This window comes from Branchiostoma floridae, chromosome 18 (genome assembly GCF_000003815.2).
Source record: "Branchiostoma floridae strain S238N-H82 chromosome 18, Bfl_VNyyK, whole genome shotgun sequence".
Taxonomy (NCBI): domain Eukaryota; kingdom Metazoa; phylum Chordata; class Leptocardii; order Amphioxiformes; family Branchiostomatidae; genus Branchiostoma; species Branchiostoma floridae.
Window position 1 is genome coordinate 5,915,198 of NC_049996.1, and position 12,602 is coordinate 5,927,799.

At 39.6% G+C, this 12,602-nt stretch overlaps 1 protein-coding gene across 1 annotated transcript; it reads right to left on the reverse strand.

Moving 5' to 3' along the window:
- Positions 1–72: 72 nt before the first annotated feature.
- LOC118405632 (Krueppel-like factor 6) lies at positions 73–7,350 on the reverse strand. The gene is made up of 3 exons (XM_035805200.1): positions 7,067–7,350; positions 3,382–3,907; positions 73–2,666 (listed from the first exon to the last, which is right to left on the reverse strand). Exons 1-3 carry the CDS (start codon positions 7,166–7,168, stop codon positions 2,491–2,493), a joined length of 804 nt encoding a protein of 267 aa, XP_035661093.1. The 5' UTR covers positions 7,169–7,350; the 3' UTR covers positions 73–2,490.
- Between the last annotated feature and the right edge of the window lie 5,252 nt (positions 7,351–12,602).

Genomic DNA, 12,602 nt, shown 5'->3' on the forward strand with positions numbered 1-12,602 from the left:
TTGTCTAGTGTATTACACCATAAGGTGGTTAACCTGACATGGAGTACAAACAAACAAAACAAAGGACAGGTATGCCATGTGTTGCATGTTTATTGTCATATTCTATAGACAAAAGTATGTTTACTGCAGCCGGAGCCAACATGGAGATATCATCTGTGCCCGGTACAACATAAGCACATCTGGGGGGCTCAGCTAATGCATGGCGGAATAAGGCCATCAAAATTTACAAATTTCCTTCATTATTTCACAATAACTATTGTCCATAGAACCTCTCTTAATGCTGTACATACTTGTATTTCTTACCACGACATATAGGCTTCTCCAGAAACATTTTGAGTACAATTAATATTGATTAATTCAATCTTCTAGTGCACATTGTACAAATGACAATAACGGAACACACGGTAGCTGCCAATGGGAACATTTGGCATCAATGCTCAACATGAAAAATAAACAAGCAGAACTGGGGAACCTTCTTCATTTCGTAGGCAGTTCTTAAACATATATTCACAATCAATGACACAAAGGTGATAATATTTGGGATCTCTACTACATCATGAACTGTCACTGGTGAACAGAAGAAAGGTATTCTGCAGCTACAGTTGGTATTACATGTGAAGAGTCAACAGGTACAAATGAATACGAGTCTCTCAATGGGAAAATTGTGTACTAACAAAGTAGGTTCTGGGACAGTTATACCATAACACCCCGGACTGTTCTTTTACAAAAGAATCAAAAGCAAATCCAGTGATGAAACCTGTTTCCAGTGCTGTTGGGGAAAACCCTAATTTGACAAAAGGTGCAGAAACTATAACAGTGGTGCCAAAGCATTCGCACAAATTTTATAAAATCCGTACAAATTTTATGAAAAATGCACAAATCACTGTGCAAAAACATAAAATCTTGCAAGAAGCACTGTGCAACACATCTTTTTATGCATACTTGCCTACCAATATGTTGGGAGAAGTTATGTTTCTGCAAATGATGTTTTTACTTTATAGAACATTGAATGGGCGCATAACGCCACAAAAGTGCATTTCAGCTAGTGAGCTACTCTTTTGCTTCATTCCTGCATCATTGCAGGTCACTGCCGGCATCCTAAAAATCCGCTTTGTCACCTAACCCAGGCAGCAGTTGGTCTATTTGCATAAAAAGACTGTCTTTCATTAGACTTGTATGTTGCGCATAGTGCTTCATGCTTTTTTCACATGATTCATACATTTTGGCAGTGATTCTTGCATGTTCCCTAAAAGTCTCACGTGTTCCCTAGGAATTTTATAAAATACAAGCAAATGCTAAGGCATCCCTGCACATTTTAACTCAGAAAATGTTAAACCCATGTGTTTTCCCATTGGTGTACAAGTTTGAACATGTAAAATTTTGTCACATAGGTGATATAACTGTTACTAACATATACTGTTTTTTCAGGATACTCATGGCTCAATGCTGCTTCACTGTAAAAAATTTCTACATACAAGTAACGACTTTCAAAAATGTCAGTTGCAAACAGCCACAGTAAAAACATGTACACTTGAACATAGAAAACAATACAAAAATATAAATTCAAGACTTACATACATATGCAATAGTGAAGATTTTGTACTTCGTATTTTAGATATAAGTAATTTAATAATATAAATACATGTTTTTGATAACGTGTTAAAATCAAAGCTGCCACTTTGTTATGCTCAGTTAGAGCTTCATTTTCAATGCTTCAACAAAAGCATAGCTGCTAGTAATACATTTTTTTCTCGCAAGGTTTTAATTTTTCAGTCAAAAATTTGAGGTACTGCAAATGTCACACCTCTGACGGGCCTTTGGTCCTTTTGAGCTGACAACAAACCCTCGCCAATCCAACTTGCTTTGCAGGATAGAAGCCAACATTTTAACACTCGTGTACCTATCTTGGCACCAATCTTTAGATGGAGACACGTGCAGCTCACACACTACTACTAAGCTTGTAAATTGTGTTGGCCTGCTTTAGGCAATGGTACAGCACCTTCGTAAATATGACATGTCTGGTACACTTCAACTGACTTGATATGCACAGTTGCTCTGTTATACAATCCCATCTCATCAAACTTACAGACAATTCCAAGAAAATAATTGATTAAATCTTTTAATTTAGTCTACCTGTAGTAGGTTATATAGATAATACAGAATGTCTCATGATTGGTACGTCACTTGTATCTAACTCAATTTCTTATAATTTTTTCATTTTATTCCCCCCTCCCCCTTCATGATCAGTTTTTCTAGGTGTGTCCCTTAGAAACCCGAGGCGAGGCCTAGAGGAGGGCCGAAAACGTTCTCATTACCTCAGGAATGAGTCGGGATTGTTGAAGAGTTCAATACATTCATCTTTCTTGTGTACACAGTACTCCTTCCTATAATATAAATACATTCCTAGGATGTCAGCATCATGCAAGCTGTACAAATGCAGCTAAGAAATGTCCAGTCTGAGCCGGAACGGTGTCGCCACGGCAACGTGGATCACAGGTGTCTCTTCATGTGCAGCGCCAGGTGGTCCGACCGCGAGAAGCACCTGTCGCAGTGGTTACATTTGAACGGTTTGGCCCCCGTGTGTTTGCGGTAGTGGCGCGTCAGCTCGTCACTACGTGCGAATCGCCACTCACATCCTTCCCAGGAGCACTTGTAGGGCTTTTCACCTGTAAAAAAACAGATACTACATTATACCACACAGCACGCCAAGGCCAAGTTTAACATGGATGACGTCCGCTGGGAACCCCAGAACTGATGAGAGCGTGTGACCAAAAACATTCAGCCAATCAAAAAAATTACCTTCAGTTCAGTTCAATATGAAATCCAAGTGTTCAGGGACATTGAACAAATGACTAAACTCACTGAATATGGTATACCAAACAATAGCTTCTTTATCTTATTCTTTCACATCTTTTTTTACTTGACTTTGGAATTTTATGGCATAAGTTTAGTTTTTTCTATGGCATATGTGTGGTAGATATACCTTCTTCGGTTACAACTTGTTTGGTTGCATGTTGCCGTAAACATATACAATTTGAAAAATATACATGCAACATTATTTATACAAGTTAAAACACAAATGCTCATTCAGATTGACAGGAAATGACCTGGGTATTGCTAAGACACGGTATAAGATGTAACACTAGTTCACCTTTATTCCTGCGGTTACCTATATCCGTTGTTAAAAAACAAGGTAGTTAGGGATACAGTACCAAGTCAACTGACGTTTCAAAATGCAAGTTATTTAATATACCGTTTGAAACCACCATCTGTCAACTTGCTATCCCCAAATACCTTGTTTTTTCGATAAAACAACGGATATAGGTTAACCCGCAGTTAAAGGTAAACTAGCATTACAGTCCGTATCAGGACCAAACTGACCTGTGTGTGTTCTCTGGTGTGCCTTGAGATGAGAACTTTTTGTATAGACTTTCCTGCAACCCGTGAAGTGACATTTGTGAACTCTCCTCTTACTGTCTGCCGGCGGCGCTTCCAGTTTTTTGGCATAAATCCGAGATTGACTAATACTTCTTCCTCGCGACGTGGTAAGTTTAACCGACACCGTCCCCGGCGACGACAACCGCTTTTCCAGTTCGGGTGACGATGGCGGAGTTAGCGTCGCGCAGGATGCCTTCCCTTGACCTTTCACCTCAAGTTTAAAGGGGTCGGACGTGATGCTACCCGTGGGAGAGAGTTCTCCTGAGCTATCCCAGGATGCACTAGAAGCTGAGCTTAGACTCATGGTATCGTCCATATGGCCGTCCTTGTTGTCAGCAGCGGACAGTCCCAGGCCTTCTTCTTTTGTCAGGAGGAATTTATTCCACGGGTTGTCGCTGTCATCGAGAAATGTCTCCACAGACTTTAGGCTGGACTCTGAGCGGAGGTAACGCTCCATTTCCATGCAAGTCTGCAAAAACAAAACAAAACTTTAGAACAGATGGCGACGATCTGAAGTATCTTTGAGAAAGGAATGTCTTATTTTCAGCAGTAATGCACAGGTACGACAACAAATAGTATTTTGCTCCAGAAGTAATTCCAGACATTATGTTTGTATAGTAATTATTGAACAGGAACACAAATAATTCATGGTATGGCATCATCAACTGGGGACCTATTGTATACTGTGGGATGCTTTTGTATGCATGACTTCACAGGAATGCCAACTATGCAGGGTTCTACCTTACAACAAAATATGCCCTGCTATAACCCACTTGATTAACGTATAATTTTCTGAAGAACTGTGATCTTTAAACCCATGTTGGTACATAATTTACATAAGATTTCCAACACTTTTTTTTCTGTCACAATCTGTGTCATTTGTTTACACAAGGGACAAATGGTCAACCATAATTTCTCCTGTCTTCTTGAAACACCTGTCAGACAACATGGAAGTTCCAAACACAGCTCTGTTGTATTACGGACCAGATGACATTATCAATCAGCGAACTTAGGAGGATAACATGCAGGAATTGGCTTTTGTGGTCACATTACTACTAGTATGTAGATATAGCATAACTACACATTCGTAGCTATGACTATACTGATAATTTAATCTTTCTTTTTAAAGGCAGATAACTGGTGATAACAAGACACAATCAACTGAGAGTAAGACTTCATTCTCAGTGGACAAAACTGTGTCCACTGTCATCAGTTCTGAGTATTGAGTGACTCACAGGAAGTAAACAGCAACAGGAAATAATGTGCAGGGTAGATCTAGCAGGAAGAGAAGTCACTGGTACATGTGACTATGGCCTGATTTAAACACGGAAAATTGCTGTTGTATGTCTGTGGTCATATAGCGCCTTTCGTTACTGCTCGGTGTTTTTACCATGGGTTGATTTACACATAGAAATGATTTACACTGATATCCAGCAATTTTCCTTAGCCTTCACCAAGCCTTCTTACAGGGGTGCGGGGATCGTAGAATTCCCAAAAAAGATTAATATTGGGAAATTGGCCAGTCAACGCTAAGGTTCAAGTTTGGCCTCAGGCTACGCAGCCATCAAAACTCTCCTTGCAAATTATTCTCCCTAAAATAGCCAGCATAGTCAAAGTGTGGTAGAGACTAAATTTTTCTAGTCTACATTGGGCCTTTGAACAATATTACAGTCTGTCACTATGTACATGTAACAGTCGCACAGTCATGTTAAACTGTACAGTCATGTCACTACATTTTGTATGTACAATTGTACAGTCATGTCACTGTGTACAATAGTACAGTCATGCCAAACAGAATTACATTGTGTCAGCTGCGAGGTTAGTGAATGAATCACTGTTGAAGGGGGTGTATGTATCAAATATCCGAAAGAAGATCTGAAGAGCTGCTTAAACTGGAATTCCACAGCTCCTATCTGGCTATAGATTCTACCCTGTACTCAATTGCTCTACTCTATTAGAAGTCTGCATCAAATACTGCATGGAATGTAGCAGAAATCCTCGAGATACACGTGATACTAAACAGGTTCGGAAAAGCTAGCAAGGTTGGAGAGCTACAAGTCTTGAACTAGGAAAGTTTAAGGGTTCCTTAGAACAGATGGTGACGATTTGAAGTATCTTTGAGAAAGGAATGTCTTATCTTAAGCAGCAGTGCACAAATAGTATTTTGCCCCAGGCAGAACTGTGAAGTTAAACAAAAACAAATACGGAGGTATGTGTACATGACGAATTCTTGGACTTCAGAATAGCCATATGCTAAAAAATATGGTGTTCAATATGTTAGGAAAACTAACTTGCTGTTGGAAAGACCAGTACAGCTTTTTGTGTGTAGATGTTGTCAGGACAGGTAGAAAGGTTCTTTACATGACTTCTGTTCTACATTCTGACCTCAATGAAGCATACTTTTCAGTTCAATCCAGGTCAGGTGTTTAATTTCTGAATAACGACCAAATATTCTGTATAAATCATATATTGTACATGTACGGGCCCGTTTACACTTGTAAGTTGTAGGTACATAATTTCAAGTCCGTGCGACTTCTGTATTGCCATTGTTTTCCGTTTATGTAAAACTTGAAGCCAAAGTAGTTCTTTCAGTTTGATAACCAGGCTGCACAACAGTGAAAATAAAACTTCTTTCAGCAAACTTCCCGTAAACCAAAAAATGTCAATACAGAACTCATAACAATATACTCATAACGCTTAAGGGTGAACAGGCTTTAACATGGATGTCGGTCTGGATTAAGTCAAGATTGTTTACTAACATGTCACCAGTCATGTACAGAGCTTGATACAGGACAGACCAAAACGAGTGATAAGGTCGCAGATATTACAATGCTAGCTTTCTCTACCTCCGCACAGAAGTTAGAACTGAACTAGGACAGCAAGAAGTGATACTAACCAAATTATGCACAGCACATTACAAGTCATGTGATCGACGGTGCGGCTAGTCTACCCATGTTCAATACTGCATTTGCCGGCAACTTGTACTTAAGACTATTTTTCATAGCATCTTAGGATATGAATTTTGTGTAAGCATATTGGGAGCTCTTATTTTTTGTAGTAATATTTTTCTTTCTTTTTCACTCTCACAGATCATTTCAAAATCTATAACCTCACACAAATTACATTTTTATGGCTACCATGTAATAACAAATGTCCAGCTGATCTTGCAACAACAAAAGAGACAGACTTTGGTAAGAAAATTTGGTTGAAAGTTACATATAATATTTTTAGTTGATGAAGACGGCCGATCAGTATAAAGCGTGCTCGACTGTTAGATAAACTGACATCCTGTCCACCAACATGTAGTTGCGATAAGTCAGTACATGTTACTAACAGCGATCGTGTCAGTCTCTTCAATAATCCAAAATATCTACAATAAACAATGCACAAGATACCATTGAATACTGACCTGTAAATATATTTTTTATTATTATGTAGTTTTAGCACGAACAGTACTAGTTGGCACAGTTCACATGTTTGTTAACGTTACATTTCTGTCCACATGTTTGCAAGACTTCTGTTTGGGATGCATCCGTGCAAAGTATAAAATCATGCAGTAACGTTGCAAACATTGTTTTTAGAAAAGGTGCACATGAGAGTCAGTATCTACACATGACTTTACTCGTACCTGTTGCCAAGTGTCTTCCAAGGAAGGCTGGCAGGAGAAATAGCCCGTGTCGTGAATCATCTGCAACTCGCTGAAGATCTCTCCACTCGGTAGCAGATCCATAATCGCGGCGGGGAAAACACTTCCTCAACTTAGTCCGACTGGTATTTTTCGGCGGATTCGGTGAGTATGAAAGCAAAGATTCCCGTGGCGAGATAATTCATCCAAAATTTGAGTATTTTGACAGTCGGTTACAAGGAGAGTACAGGTTCCCACCAGAATTCTGAAGAAATGACATCTGCATGTTTGTGTACATTTCTTGACCAATGGGAAGTCGCACAGCCATGATCGAATTGCCGCCAACCCGCCGTAGCCAATCAGTGAAGTTGTTCTGAAATCTATTCGGAAGCGCGCGAGGCCAGGCCTAATCGGTGAATAGAACGGATCGTCTGATTGGTGATTAGTGACGTAAAGATTTTCCTAATATGGTGATAACTTGTGTTACTATTTTTAGTACGCTATATAAAGCTGCCTCGCGCAGCTCGGCTGAGGCAGTGTGCTCGAGTTAGGTCGTGGGAACGGCGGAAGCGCAGACGATACGTGACTTTACACCATTATTACCAAGGAAAGCTTTACTATTTCATTCTGTTCAGATAAAATAGCACGAGTGTGCCATGCTCTGTTACCGATCTTTTGCAAGAAGGTTACATGTCAGGAAATAGGACAGGCTTTTAATAATCAGATTTACTGACGTTTTGTAACAATAGTCTATTTACCATGAACCCCCCCCCCCCATGCAGTGGATTCGTCTGTGCTTGCAAGTCTGACGCATACGATCTGGAGCGTACCAAACATGCCAAAGGGGATCACAAGGCCGTCTGTCTAAATATTTCACACAGGCCTACTGCAATGTACCAACTCCAATGTGCAGTACAAACTTACAAACTTTATTTAACCTCCTTGGTCCTTGGTTCTTATAACACATATAAAAATGAGTTAGAGGTATCTTATGATTTTGTTTAGTGTAATAGTTGTTGCCATACGTTGTACCGTGTACAGTTGTCGTGCAATAAAATATATATGAATAGGTGTGGGTACCAGAACCGGAAATTCGGGTACAGGTACGATTCAGGTCCGGACCTGAACCTAATTGTCTGGTGAGAAAAGTTTTAATGGGCAATGGTGTCCATTTCGCTACATAGGAATCTGTTTTGTGGCGTCCCGCACTGGCGTTTCAGAATCCTATCTTCATGTAAACAATGCTATTTTCATTATAAAAGTTTGACAATAGAAACTTGGTAGAAATGACTGTAAACACTACTTTTCTTCGTTCTTGTTCGATTTCCTTCGACCTGCAAGCCCGGCGCCCAAAAAGTGTGGAACACCTGTCGATATAACCTGTTCATTTTCAAATCGGTCCAAGATCTGGTCCACTGATTTTTTCAGGTCCGTTTTTGTACCTGTTCAGCGCACCGGTACCCACCCCTATATAATAAATGAAGACTTTTATTTTAAATTTTTGCCCAACCGAGCTAAGTACAGGTCACAACAAGACAAACATATATATGTCAGGGTAGAGACTCCGATCTGGTAGTCTCCAAGCAGACCCTACGGTGAAAATAGATCTATGCATCAAAGCTGGCCAGGGACTTGGTATACCGGCACCAGGCCCGTTTGACTCCGCCGGCTATCTCCCTTTGGCCGGCTATACTCCTTTGCCAGCTTTGATACTATTTCTAAGGCACCGTAGGGTCTGCTTGGAGACTACCGATCTGGTAGAATCGGCGATTCTACAGGTAGAGATCGCGATCGTAGTCTCTGTCGACAGAGATTCCGATCGGGATCTCTACCGGTATAGTCGGCGATTCTACCGGTGGAGATTCCGATCAGAGTTTCTGTCAACAGAGACTCTGATCGGGATCTCAACCAATAGAGGTCACATTGATCAAAGTCTGTGTGCCTTCATATTGATAGGGAATTGTCAAATATAGGATTTTATTTGGCTTAAGTCAAATAGTTCCCTTTTTCTAAGTGATACAATTTGAAATTTTAACTGCATATAAGGCTAGATAAAAACAAATACTAAACCTGCTAACTGTCTAATGTAGTACATGTGTATTATTAATTCCCAGACAAGGCCAGCAACACTCTCATTAGAAATGACTCAAACAAGACGGGGCTAATAACCATTTTTCTGCTTTATCCGAATTAATATTGTGAATATTCCTTCACTATCAATGAGTGACTAGCACTCTACACCAAGTTAGAAGTAATATGATAAAAGTTTTTGCAAACATTGAAGGACCAGATGGGGATTTCTAACAGTAGAATCGGTGACTGTGCTGGCATAAATCCCGATCGGAGTTTCTGTCGACAAAAACTACGATCGTGATCTCTACCGACAGAATCGGCGATTCTACCAGATCGGAGTCTGTGCCCTGACACATATACTTGTAAGTAACATCTAGTCTAACACAGAAGTTCGGCTTCTTCTCGCGACATCGGATAATGATCATGTAGGACTGTGTAAGTTTCGCTACATAATGGTCGGTTTTGTCTGCTTTCTATGTAACTAAAATACAGTATTTCTATCATTGACATACATGAATCAACAATGAAGTGCACTTCATCTTCTACTATAGTGTGTGTACCATCCGGAAAGTGAGTTCGCTCTGTTATACACTATGTACTTTTCGCTCTGTTATTTATCCTACACTATACACAGTCGCTTACTCTGGGTATTTGGAAGATGTGTACAGGTGAACATCATTGAGCATTAACCTCATTTCATGAATGTCATTATCGCCTTCTAGATTTTGTACGTTTTTTGTTTGGGTGAAGGAGATGATCAACAAATATGATTTATGCACCTGAGGACCTTATTTGCATACTTAATGACAAACACACAAAATATAGCAGTTGTAAAGGTTGTAGAAATCATTTTGAGAATGTATGGGGTCGTGGGAGTTGTACCTTATTTCAACCCTTAGGTTTTTAAATATAACGCCTCTTTTCAATCTCCAGTGGGTGGGCACTAATTCTTATCATAGAAACTTTGCTGGAACGCCTGTCAAATTGTAATATTAATGGTATGAATAACTTTCCACAGCGTATTCGGTTTGTAAAATCTCAAATTACCGTTACTGTAGACAACTGAGAAATATATGTACATACACATTTGACAAGCTTTTTCTTTCACAATGTGCAAATATACTTGTGCGGTCAGGAAAACGGGTCAAGTTTGATAATGGACCTCCTAGTGGCTTTCAAAGCTACTGCATGCAGCGGAACTTCCGCTTTTGATATAGATAGAGACCATGGAGACGGGAAAGAAAGTGCGATGTTTGCTTGCTGTTTTTTTTTTCTTTTTCAGGAGCCAATTTTGTTAAGACATTGAATTAAAGAATACCTCAAGAAATAATTGACGGATCATCATAATTTTGGTAAGCAGATATGTTGTGCGTTGGTCTACTTAATCTAACTAATCGTGCAAATTAATAGTTTATTTGCATAATTAATAGCGTTTTCTAATTCGCTGCATTTGACGACAGGACTCTCAAACGTGACATTTGAAACTGAGAAAGGGAAATATCGATAGATCGATGCAGTAGCTGGTACTAAAGCTGTTGTATGTATCCTTCAAAAGTTGTCGTTCAAATGGCATCACATCTGATCAGACAGGTGTGCTAGCTGCTAACTCGCCAAAACAACGCAGGTCAGCAGACAACTTATTCCAGATACTGAGATAGTCACCAGTCTGGGAATGTACGTGTGACTGAATGCTGGCGTCTTAGATCTCATGGAGGTTAGCGCAAAAGATCTAAGACTTCTAGTCGGCCTTGTGGGAAATAATACATATTTCTAAACAGTTGACCTTGATCTGACAAAAAGCAGAATATCACACACCTCCCGCCTGTACGTGAGTGGTAGCAGTTAGTCTTTCCTTGTAAGTTAAGTCGGTAGACTAGGGACCAAAAATGAATTTAGTAGCTCGGCGCTGACCTTCTCTACTAAAGACATAAGTTTCCTAGACTTGAACCACAATGGAGAACAGTATTCTAGATTGCTTCTTACCAGTATGGTATACAGTGCCTTACGGACGTCAGTGTTAGCGTTAAAACCAATTGCACGTTTGATAAAACCAGGACGGAGTTCACCTTAGCTACCCATTTTAACAATGTGGTTGTCTCACATCAGATCTGGCCGTGAAATAACCTCTAAATCGTTCATACTTGTGCGTGACAGCTTGAACTCATTGCATAATCCTCATTTACAGTTTCTCGTGGTGAATGATGGGAGTATCATTCTTGGAAGTCAAGGAAAAGAGAACAATTGACAAAGTAACAACGGAAATACTATACAGATATTTGTACCATTATACAATATAAACGAATGACATATACTACTAGTATATAAGTATAGTACGATTATACTAAAATTCATATAAACGATTATACTACATGTATATAGATATACTAAAGTAGTCTAATCTTTCAATGATATATACTTAAGTATAGTTGGCAAAGTAACAATAAAAATATGAACGACTAATGTATTCCTATCATGTATGTAACGTTAAGATTTTGGCCCCGAAATTGAGAATATTCTAGTGAACTAAAACTTGATGTGAATGACATATACATGTAACGCTGGTTCACCTTTATCCGAGGGTAACCTATGTTCGTTGTTTGTAAGAAAACCGTATTAAGGGATATGAAGTCGACGGACGGTGGTTTCAAATCCGAACATTTTGAAAATATTGCAAATTTGCCAGCAGACGTAATACTCCTAATTGTGCTGTTTCTAAAGACAACGGATAAAGGTCACCCCACGGATAAAGGTGATTTAGCGTTACAACGTTCTCGCGTGGTCAGCTTTTCTCATAAAGTTGGTCTCGTATTGAGTGGTGTAGGTTAATAATTATCATCATCATCATCATCATCATCATCGGTCGACGTGATCAGACATGTTCGCACATGTTTATTTATAATTATAGTCTGTATTCTTCCCATGTCAATGCACATCAGATGTGTCAGTGTTGCAGCGATGTACATGTATTTGTATTTGCCCAACATCTAATCTAGAAAGGGAATTGAAAACGACAGTAATGTCACATGTACCGTTACTTTTAAACACGTCCATAGCTACCCGGGAACTAGGATCCCCATAATCTCACAGCAAATGTATGTTGTAGTCAGCCTTATTTTCTATTCATTTATACAACATTTTTTTCCCTTTAATTTGTTGTTTTGTTTCTTCTTTGATATTTACGGCTGTAGAGAGCGAGTGCGCAGCTGAGCCGGGTCAGGTCTGATATACCTGCAGGTCATTGCCAATACACTAGAGGGCGCTTTGAACAGCGTACTTGGTGAAGTTCTGCGGCCGCCAAGGCCGATCCTTCCCGGACCTGTTAACCTAGCCTTTCCAAAGGCCATGGTATTTCTGTTATTGATAGATTCATCCCATCTATAATGCAAAAGACAGGGTGATCCTGATCATGGTTTCAGCAGGTGGTTTTGGTGCGGTAAAATCGCACTGCCGTAGGACGGAACTACTA

Coding starts and splice junctions, on each gene's coding strand:
- LOC118405632 (XM_035805200.1), bottom strand. CDS start 7,168: ATGGATCTGCTACCGAGTGGAGAGATCTTCAGCGAGTTGCAGATGATT. Junction 3,908..7,066: donor TGGAAGACACTTGGCAACAG/GTACGAGTAAAG, acceptor TTGTTTTTGCAG/ACTTGCATGGAAATGGAGCG. Junction 2,667..3,381: donor ACACCAGAGAACACACACAG/GTCAGTTTGGTC, acceptor GTTTTTTTACAG/GTGAAAAGCCCTACAAGTGC.